This window comes from Nicotiana tomentosiformis, chromosome 8, assembly GCF_000390325.3.
Source record: "Nicotiana tomentosiformis chromosome 8, ASM39032v3, whole genome shotgun sequence".
NCBI lineage: Eukaryota > Viridiplantae > Streptophyta > Magnoliopsida > Solanales > Solanaceae > Nicotiana > Nicotiana tomentosiformis.
The window spans coordinates 115,025,172-115,036,213 of record NC_090819.1 but is presented as its reverse complement, the minus strand read 5'-3'; the positions used below and the strand labels follow the sequence as shown (position 1 = coordinate 115,036,213).

The window sequence follows — 11,042 nt, the reverse complement described above, 5'->3', positions numbered from 1 at the left end:
CAGCAGAGGGTATTCGGGTGGATCCTAAGAAGATTGAGGCAGTCCAGAACTGGCCTAGACCCACATCAGCTATAGAGATCCATAGTTTCCTGGGTTTGGCGGGCTATTACCGTCGATTTGTGGAGGGGTTTTCATCCATAGCAGCCCCGTTGACCAGATTGACCCAGAAGGGTGCCCCGTTCAGGTGGTCAGACGAGTGTGAAGCGAGCTTTCAGAATCTCAAGACAGCTTTGACTACAGCACCAGTATTGTGCTTACCCACAGGTTCAGGATCTTATAAAGTATATTGTGACGCATCTCGTATTGGTCTGGGTGCGGTATTGATGCAGGGTGGCAAGGTTATTGCATATGCTTCACGACAACTGAAGGTTCACGAGAAAAATTACCCTGTTCATGATCTAGAGCTGGCAGCCATTGTTCAAGCGCTGAAGATTTGTAGGCACCACCTTTACGACGTGCCATGTGAGGTATTCACTGATCATCGGAGCTTACAGTATTTGTTCAAGCAGAAGGAACTCAATTTGAGGCAGAGGAGGTGGCTGGAGCTATTGAAATACTATGATATCACCATATTGTATCATCCCGGGAAGGCCAACGTGGTGGCCGACGCTTTGAGTAGAAAGTAAGCCAGTATGGGTAGCCTTGCATATATTCCAATTGGTGAAAGATCGCTTGCATTGGATATTCAATCCTTGGCCAACCAGTTTGTGAGGTTAGATGTTTCTGAGCACAACTGTGTTCTAGCTGGTACAGTCGCTCGGTCTTCTTTATTTGAGCGCATCAGAGATTGGAAGGATGACGATCCGTATTTACTTGTCCTTAGAGACACAGTGCAACACGGTGGTGCCAAGCAGGTTACTGTTGGATATGATGGTGTTTTGAGGATGCAGGTTCATATTTGTGTGCCTAATGTGGATGGACTTCGTGAGTTGATCCTTGAAGAGTCCCACAGTTCCCGGTATTCTATTTATCCGTGTGCCGCCAAGATATATCAGGACTTGAGGCAGCATTATTGGTGGAGGTGAATGAAGAAGGACATAGTTGCCTATGTAGCTCGGTGCCTAAATTGCCAGCAGGTAAAGTGTGAGCATCAGACCCCTGGTGGTTTACTTCAGAGGTTAGAAATTCCTGAGTGAAAGTGGGAGCGTATCACTATGGATTTTGTTGTTGGACTCCCACGGACTCAGAGGAAGTTCGATGCAATTTAGGTTATTGTGGACATGATGACTAAGTCAGCGCATTTCGTTCCTGTGGCAGTTGCCTATTCCTCAGAGCGGTTGGCAGAGATTTACATTCGTGAGATCGTCCGTCTTCACGGTGTGCCCGTGTCTATCATTTCTGATCGAGGTGCGCAGTTTACCTCAAACTTTTGGATGGCAGTTCAGCGTGAGTTGGGTACGCGGGTTGAGTTGAGCACAGCATTTCATCCTCAGACGGACGAACAGTCCTAGCGTACTATTCAGATCTTGGAGGATATGCTCCACGCTTGTGTTATAGACTTCGGAGCATCGTGGGATCAGTTCTTGCCCCTTGCAAATTTCGCCTACAACAACAGCTACCAGTCGAGCATTCATATGGCTCCCTATGAGGCATTATATGGTAGGCGGTGTCGGTTGCCAGTTGGGTGGTTCGAGCCGGGAGGGGCTCGATTGTTGGGCACAGACTTAGTATAGGATGCCTTGGATAAGGTCAAAATTATTCAGGATCGACTTCGCACAACTCAGTCCAGGCAGAAGAGTTATGCCGACCGTAGAGTTCGTGATGTTGCATTCATGGTCGGAGAGAGAGTGTTACTTCGGGTATCACCCATGAAGGGTGTAATGAGGTTCGGAAAGAAGGGCAAGTTGAGCCTTAAGTATATCGAACCTTTTAAGATTCTGGAAAGAGTGGGAGAGGTGGCTTACAGGCTTGCGTTGCCACCTAGTTTAGCAGTTGTTCATCCGGTATTCCATGTGTACATGCTTTGAAAGTATCACGACGATCCGTCCCATGTGTTAGATTTCAGCTCTGTCCAGTTGGACAAGGATTTGACTTACAAGGAGGAGCCGGTGGCAATTCTAGCCCAGCAAATTCGCCAGTTGAGATCAAAGAGTTACCCTTCAGTTCGAGTGCAATGGAGAGGTCAGCCTATTGAGGCAGCTACTCGGGAGTCCGAGTCCGATATGCATAGTAGATATCCCCACCTTTTCACCAGCCCAGGTATTTTCTATGTTCGTTCGAGGGCGAACGGTTGTTTTAAAGGTAGAGAATGTGATGACTCAAAAGGTCATCATATGTTTTATAACTCGAATATGCGCCCTTAAGCCTTAAAAATCTTATTTTTACCCTCCTCGATTTGCGTGCACAGTCCGGGTAGGTTTCCGGAAAGTTTTTATGTTGAAAACTAATGAAAATAAGAATTTTGCCTTAAAAGTTGATTTTAGTTGACTTCGGTCAATATTTTTGGTAAACGGGCCCGGATTTATGCTTTGATGGTCCCGGTAGGTCCGTATCGAATTATAGGACCTGGGCATATGCCCGGAATCGAATTCGGAGGTCCCTAGCTTGAGTTATGAATTTTTAATAAAAATTAAAAGTTTAGAAATTATTTATTTTTAAGAATTGATTGATATTTGGCATTGTTAGTGCCGGGTCCGTATTTTGGTTCCGGAGCCAGGTACAGGTTCGTTATGATATTTAAGACCTGTCTGTGAAATTTGGTGAGAAACAGAGTTGATTTGACGTGATTCGGACGTCCAGTTGAGAAAATAGAAATTTTAAAGTGTTCTTGAGAATCTTATTTGATTTGGTGCTAAATTCGTAGTTTTAGGTGTTATTTGGGCAATTTGATCGTGCGAGCAAGTCCGTATGATATTTTTAGACTTATGTGCATATTTGGTTTGGAGCCCCGAGGGCTCGGGTGAGTTTCAGATAGGCTACGGGGTGATTTGCACTTAGAAAATATGAGGTTTTTGCTGCAGCAGCTGTTCTGGTGTGCCCTTCTTCGCGTTCGCGTAGGTTGTGTCACTAACGCGAAAGGTAAAATTAGGCAGGGGAATTTTCTTCTTCGCGAATGCGAAGGACTGGTCGCGAACGCGAAGCGTTGGGGGTGGTACCCTTCGCGAGCGCGATCTGTCTCACGCAAAGGCGATAGTTTAAGGGACCGGGGGGGGGGGGGGGTCATGTTCTTCTACGCGAACGCGTCCACGGGGTCGCGAACGAGAAGGCTTTGGGGGAGATGCCTTACACGAACGCGTAGAAAGACTCGCGAACGCGAAGGCCTTAGGCCGTTGTGCATCGCAAACGCGACAGGCCTCTCGCGAACGCGATGAAGGCTTGTCCAGTGACTTAAAACAGACTCTAAACACGGGTTTAAGCCATTTCTTCAACATTTTTCAAGAACCAAACGGGTAGAGGCAATTTTCAAGAGTCGTTTTCTTTCCCAAAGTGTTGGTAAGTGATTCTAAATCATTTTTTTTCAATTACCCATTAATTTTATGAATTATCAACCTAAAATCTAGAGTTTTCATGGTAGAATTAGAGGTTAGGCTAGAAACAAGGGGTTTCGAAAATTTGAGGATTTAGACCCCAATTTGAGGTCGGATTCCAAAACTAGATACATATTTGGGCTCAGGGGTAAATAGGTAAAAGGATGTTGGCCCGAACCTGGGGTTTTGACCAAGCAGGCCCGGGGTCGTTTTTTCGACTTTTTAGAGGAGAATTTGGGGAATATAATTTATGAAATATAATTTCTTCCTTTAGCAATATTTGATATTATTGAGTCATTTTTGAATAGATAAGAGTGATTTGGCGGTGAATTCCAAAGGAAAAGTTGTGATTGAGAATTAAGTGGCCTTCGGAGTGAAGTAAGTGTCGTGTCTAACTTTGGCTTGAGGGAATAGGTATTATGTGTTCATTTGCTACGTGTTTGGTGGTTAAATACGATGTATAGGTGAGGTGACGAGCATCTATGCGTCGTTGTCGAGTCATAGCATGCGAGTGAAATTCTATTCTTGTCTATTTTGTAGCCTTAAATTCTACTATCCATTATCGGGTTATTTGAAATGATGGGTGACTCATATCTGGTTTCACTGAGATTTGGTAACTTTCGAATATTGATTCAAGGTTGAGATTACATTGTGATGTTGATTATAGGTAAAATACTGGTTTCTTTGTGATACTCTTATCTATTTGTTGTTATTGATTTTGTGATTGGTGAGGAGGAGTGTAAAGTACGAAGGGTAATGCCGTGCATGCATTATTGATATTGTGAGGAAGAGTGAAAAGCATGAAGGGTGATGCTGTACCGTTCTATTTATTTATTTATTTGCTGAGGTTGAGAGTAAAAGCACGAAGGGTTATGCCATGCCGTTCTATTTATTTATTTTGTGAGGTTTAGAGTAAAAGCACTAAGGGTGATGCCGTGCAGTTTTCCTTTGCTGTTTTAATTGCTCAATTCGTTTAAGGATCTTCTATTTAATTCTATCTTTTCATTATTCTCACTCTTTATGTTGTATCCCCCCACCGTATGTCCCCTTCCCATTATTTCTGCATTATTCCTTTATTTACTATTGTTTCCACTAGCATGATTATACTGTCCAGGTTATATGTGGGTGTTTTGTCCTAGCCTCGGCACTACTTCGCCGAGGTTAGGCTTGACACTTACTAGTACATGGGGTCGGGTGTACTGATGCTGCACTCTACACTTTCTGTGCAGATTTTGATACCGGCTCAGGTTGATCGAGATTTTCTACCGGTCCGCTGTCCGGAGACTCAAGGTAGAGCTGTCGGCATTCACAAACCTTGAAATCCCCGTCTATCTTTTATGTCCTACTGTTTTCTTTCATTCAGACAGTTGTATTTCTTTTAGACTATTACTTGTAGTAAATTCTAGAATGCTCGTGAATTGTGACTCCAGATCCGGGTAGTAGTAATTAATACAATTTTATGATATTCCGCACTTATTATATTTCATCTTAGTTAATTATTGTTATTTACTGAATGAAAATAAGGAATTGGTTTAACGATTTTTCTAACGTTGGCTTGCCTAGCAAGTGAAATGTTAGGCGCCATCACGGTCCCGTCGATGGAAAATTTTGGGTCGTGACACCAACAGCCCAAGCGTTATCATAATCATCAATATAACCGTTGCAGCGTGCAGTCCGATCCCATAATTGTCACTCATAAACAGGCTCTCAACCTCTCTTAATCATCACTCTCTCCAGTCTCACTCACGGGCTCATAATGTCATGAAACTAGCCCGACAACAATGATATGATGTATCAATACACAACAACTGAGACTGAGATATGATATGAACGCATGAATATGACTGAGTACGAAATATTAATGAAATCAGTGAGATGACAGTAAGAAGCGATCACTATGGGTCCTAACAATATCAGCATAAGGTCTAAATAGGATAGCTAACATGATTCACAGTTCAGTTACATAATCTCGTGGTGAAAACACAGATATCAACAAAATAGGGCCACTAAACAGTGCCATGAAAACAAAGGAGTCATAATTCACCGGGTGCACGCCCACACGCCAGTCACCTAGCATGTGCGTGACCTCATCATCAATCACATAACACGTAACTAGGGGTTTCATACCCCCAACACTAAGTTTAGAAGAGTTACTTACCTCGAACAAGACAATTCCAATACCGAACAATCCAAGTGATGCTTCAAAAATGCCATCCCGCACGTTCCGACCTCCGAACGGCTCGAAACTAACCAAAAACAACTCAAATCCATCTCCAAACGTTCTGAATCTTGCCACAAGCAGTTCAATACAATCAATATAGGCTAAAGGAATTAATTCCACAAGAAAAATACGAAATTATAGCCAAAATCCGAAATCAGCCCAAACCCGACCCCCGGGCTCGCGTCTCGAAATCCGACAAAAGTCACAAAATCCGAAAGCTCATTAACTTACGAGCTCAACCATACCAAATTCATTAAAATCCGACACCAATTGGTCATTCAAATCCTCAAAACCAACTCTCCAAATCCCTAGCCTCAAATCCCCAATTTACATTTTAAAAACACACCATCTAGGTTGAAAATCAGTGGGGAAACATAATTATTGAAGAAAAATGAAGACAAGGAACTTACCTCAAAAATCCAACTTGAAAAGCCCTATCAAAATCTCTAAAATTCGAGCTCAAAATGATGAAATGAAGCCAAAACTCTCGGACCCCGCTGATATAGGTTCTTCCGAGGCATTTCCGCACCTGCGGAGCCTGAGCTCGCACCTGCGCACCCGCTGGTGTGAAAAATCTGGGCACACTTGCAAAAATGACTAACTCTGATTGCCTCCGCTCCTGCGACCCATGGTCCGTATTTGCACTATCGCAGGTGCGGAGAAACCATCTCACCCGTGACCCCTGCTGGTCTCTACCCTTTCCGCACATGCGCTCAACCTGCCGCACCAGCGGCATCGCATCTGCGGTCCCCTCTCTGCAGGTGCGGTCACACCAGCAGCTCTCAGGCTTCAGCAAGTTCTCAAATCACATTCCAAGTCCGTTAACCACCTGAAATCAACCCGAGGCCCCCCGGGAGCTCAATTAAATATACCAACAAGTCTTATAACATCATACGAACTTAAACGAATCTTCAAATCACTCCAACAACATCGAAAACAAAAATTACATACGGATTCAAGCATAAGAAACTTCAAAATTTCCAAATTCTACAAACGAAGCTAAAACCTATCAAATCACGTCAGATTGACCTCAAATTTTGCACACAAATCACATTCGACGTTACGGACCTGCTCCAACTTCCGGAATTGGAATCTGACCTCGATATCAAAAAGTCCATTCCCGGTCAAACTTTTCAAATTTCAACTTTCGCCATTTCAAGCCAAATTCAACCACGGACCTCCAAATCACAATTCGGATGCACTCCTAAATCCAAAATCACCCAACGGAGCTAACAGAACCATCAAAATTCCAATTCGAGGTCAAATGCTAAAAATTCAAACTTGGTCAACTCTCCCAATTTAAAGCTTCTACAATGAAATTCTTTCTTCCAATTCGATTCTGAATAACCTGAAAGTCAAACCCGATGATTCACACAAGTCAAAATACATCATACGGAGCTACTCATTCCCTCAAACAACCTAGCGAAGTGTAAATGCTCAAAACGACCGGTCGAGTCGTTACAGATAGGCTTCTGGGTCTTCCTGCCTAATCAATTCCATTTGCCTCGTAAATTTACACTCTTGGTGATCTGTTGCAGCCATCCACATTAAATCATGTAAGTCCTTGTTCGGATATGCCCTCTGGAAGTTTGCCTTCAAGTGCCTAACACAGTAATAGTGGTAGGCATACGGTTCCTGCCATTCACGCAAATTCTGTACAGAACTTAAAATACCGCCATGCTGATCAGATATTAGACAAATATCTGAACATTGTCTGAAAATGTGCTCCTTCAAGCGGTTCAAAAATAATGTACACGTCTCTTGACTTTCATTGGCACATATAGGAAATGCTATGGGAAATATACTTCCAATAGTATCTACTACAACAGTGATCAACAACTTAATATCATACTTTCTATGGACATGAGTGTCGTCTATGGATATTACCGGCCGACAATGGACAAAACCATCAATGGCTGGTTTAAATGACCATAACATGTATCTGAATATGTATTCTGGTATTCCTAGACTCCGCTCAAGCTTTCATTCAACAACAGTCCCGGGATTAAAGTGTTACAATGCAGCCATGTACCTGGGTAAAGTGGAAAAGACTTATCCCGGTTATCATAAACAATTTCAAACGCACATTTACGCCCGAGAAATATTTTTCTTTTGGTAATGGTACATCCATATACCTGGTGGACAGATGTTATACATTCTTTGATCTTGTATCTTATGGACGCTTCAATGTGTGGAATCAAGACAAGTGAAATCAAGTCATCATTCAAGTTAACATGATTCCCATTGAATGTGTCCATTTCACAATTATGGGTGCCAATGTATTTCCCCATAATCCACATATTTGTTTTCAACTTTCTCGCATGCAGCATCCAGTAACAACCTTGAAACCATTTACGACAAATAACCTTATATACTTTCGGAGATGACTCATGAACCACAATCTCACGACACTCTTCTATATTGTACATTCGCACCGCCCTGCTTAAGCGCGCTTTATCAGCAAAAAGCATGCCCTTTGACATCATCGTTTCTCTAGATTCATCCCACATTGTTGTTCAAATTTCGTCAAGATCCCTTGTGAGGGCATCCACATCCGGCATACTTGGCAACTGATCAAGGTATGGAATCACTCTTGAATGAAACGACACATATGACTCGTACACTCTTAGTATAATGGGAGGTGGAGCATGCTCTCTCGTCAATAGGGTTGTGCCTAATTTGGGAAATACCGAATTACATTATCGAAATCCAAAATTTTGGTATTTGATATTCGGTATGGTATTTAGTTTAAGTTTTAAAAAAAATTGGTATTAGGTATGGTATTTGGTATTTTATTTTAGAATACCGAAATACTGAAACCGTACCGAAATATATATTATATTACACAATACATATATTATTAGTTAATAATATAAATTTAAGAAATCTAAAATTTTACTTTTCTTTATTCTCTAAGTTCATCAATTAACTCCAAGAAAGTAGCAAGACATATCTAATAATCAAATTTATTCTTTTATGTACAGTTTTCCCTCTGTGGGTTGGTATTTTTTGCTTTTGGACAAAACTTTTGCCAACAAATATTTTTAGTTTTGTACTTTCGAGTACTTTAATTAAGAATATTACCGTCTATGACTCTATGCACTAGTTAGTATTCAAACAGAATAAACTCAAGTTACCGAACCGAATAAATCAAAATCGAAAGGAGAAAAATCGAACCATACCGAATTTAATTAAGTACAGTATTGGTATAGCATTTTAGGAAATCGAATACCAAAAATACCGAACCGAAATGTCTAAATACCGTAGCGTATCGACCGATGAACACGCCTACTCGTCAAATCAGGTTCATCATTCTCGTCCTCATCAGGGAAGGGTGTCTCATCTCCAGACTCTTCAACATTGTTGTCATAATCACTATCATCTTTCTGACTTTGCGCATCTGGATTATGTAAACTTGGGGATAAATTATATCCTCGCTCCTCATGTGTCCGTGAAGATAAGTTTAGATCTGGCCAAGCTCTTTCACCCAGAACGTGTTCGGATAAAACTGCTCTAAGAAAACCACCCGATGATTAAGGGATATCCCTATGTTGCGAAACCTCATATTGCAAGCGTCTTCAGTCCAGGGTGAATAACCACGCTATATATAAAATGGTAGTCAATTTTTTTTGCACCTATTTTTGTCGTTTGAGTCCAAAAGAACCACACTTTGGTTCTGGACTCCCTCCCTGCCCCTTGCATAATTTGGTTTGTGAACACTTATTTTTTAAATATTTCATATATTTTAACCTTAAGATCTGTCCTTTTTACACCTCCAGGACTCGTTTGGTAGGAGAAAGAAGGAATAATTAAATTTGTAATTAAATTTAAGAATAATTGATTCTACGTTTGATTGAAATAAATTACGATATAACTAATCTCGAAATTATTATGTTATTTTTATTTCTATTGAATAATAATATAACAATCTCATAATAATTAATTATGTAATAACTTGTTTTCTAATCAGATGACTTCTTAGTTCTTTACCATTGATGACGGTGTATAAAAAGTCAAATTTTCATGAAAAGTAAAAGTGGCTTTTGTTTTATAGTTTGAATAAAACACATCTTACAATCTTTTTAAAAAAAAAAAATTGTAAGGACTTATAAACTTTGCAAATTCACGATGAATCATTATTTTAAATAGGAGGCTTAGTATCATTATTTTTAAAAGAAATACAATACAAGATGAAAGACTATGGCATACAATTAGCTATGTTTACTTTTATTAGCCAGGCTAAAAAGGAAGTAGAGGTCCGGAAAAAAGAGAATTCAATTAATAGTAGAGTTTAATTTGTAATAGTAAATTAATTGTTAATTATTTTTATGTAATTGTTTAAATAAGCTGATTATATATATTTTTTAATATGTTAAAACACTAAACTCAAAATAGAGAGGAAGTAGAATAAAGTGATTGGAAGTGGACTTAGGTAGGGTCCTGTTAGACCCGTGGCACACTCCCAACATAACTGCACGTGACATGCTTGGGCTTTCTAATGCTCAAAAAGTTATAACGTTAACAATAAAATTAATACCACAAAAGGCCAAGCGCCAACTCCACTTCCCATTATTTGCGCGTCAATTTTAAACCACGTCACCCTCTTAATATTCGTTGTCAGGTCTATTACATTATACACTCCTCTACCTATGCCCTACGAAGGATAGATATTTTCTGGGTATTTCTCGTCTATAATATGGTAACTCCCAGCTTACTGTGAGGATCAACTCCTCCGAAAGAATTTGTGACTATTAGAAGTGATTTTTCTATGCAAATTTAAATTAATTAAACTTCACGAATATTCGACGGAAAAATATTACAATTTGTAACATAAGTGAAAAGACCTTGCGCAATTAGTTTGAGTGTTTTTTTTCCATTTCTTTGTTAGCTTGAAGATAAGTTTTGTAATTAATTAATTTTCAATCCTTCTAGTTGCGGGTGTACCAGCCAGCTTTTCGACTAAATCACTATACACACGAGTCTCACCCTATACAGCTCATGCCATTCAAGGTGGCACAGTCCATATATTCGATAATAAAATTCACATTATTCAACTTCAAAAGCTAATTTTTGTGTAGGCAACGTTGTTTGTTATATTGTTGGTTCTATCTATCATGGAATTGTTCTTTATTTCATTTCCCTGATAATTAGGGGAAAAAAATTAAGTATTCAATATTATGAAACGTTATTATTGTTTTATCCTAAGAAACATTCTTGTTGTGCTTTGAGGACGCCAATTGTATGATACAGTTTGCTTAAATTTTTGTTTTAAGTTGCTTTGGTTGAAAATTTTACTTGCTTGCCGCCGTCGGTCTTTTTTTATGCTTATGTGCTTTCAAGTTTCAACTACTTAG

General features: G+C 40.1%; 1 protein-coding gene across 1 annotated transcript; it reads right to left on the bottom strand.

Annotated features, from left to right (window-relative positions):
- Window positions 1–7,146: 7,146 nt before the first annotated feature.
- On the bottom strand, window positions 7,147–8,198 carry LOC138898022 (uncharacterized). Its single transcript, XM_070184052.1, has 2 exons — window positions 7,721–8,198; window positions 7,147–7,604 (listed from the first exon to the last, which is right to left on the bottom strand). The coding sequence occupies exons 1-2, from the start codon at window positions 8,196–8,198 to the stop codon at window positions 7,147–7,149; spliced, it is 936 nt and encodes a 311-aa protein (XP_070040153.1).
- Between the last annotated feature and the right edge of the window lie 2,844 nt (window positions 8,199–11,042).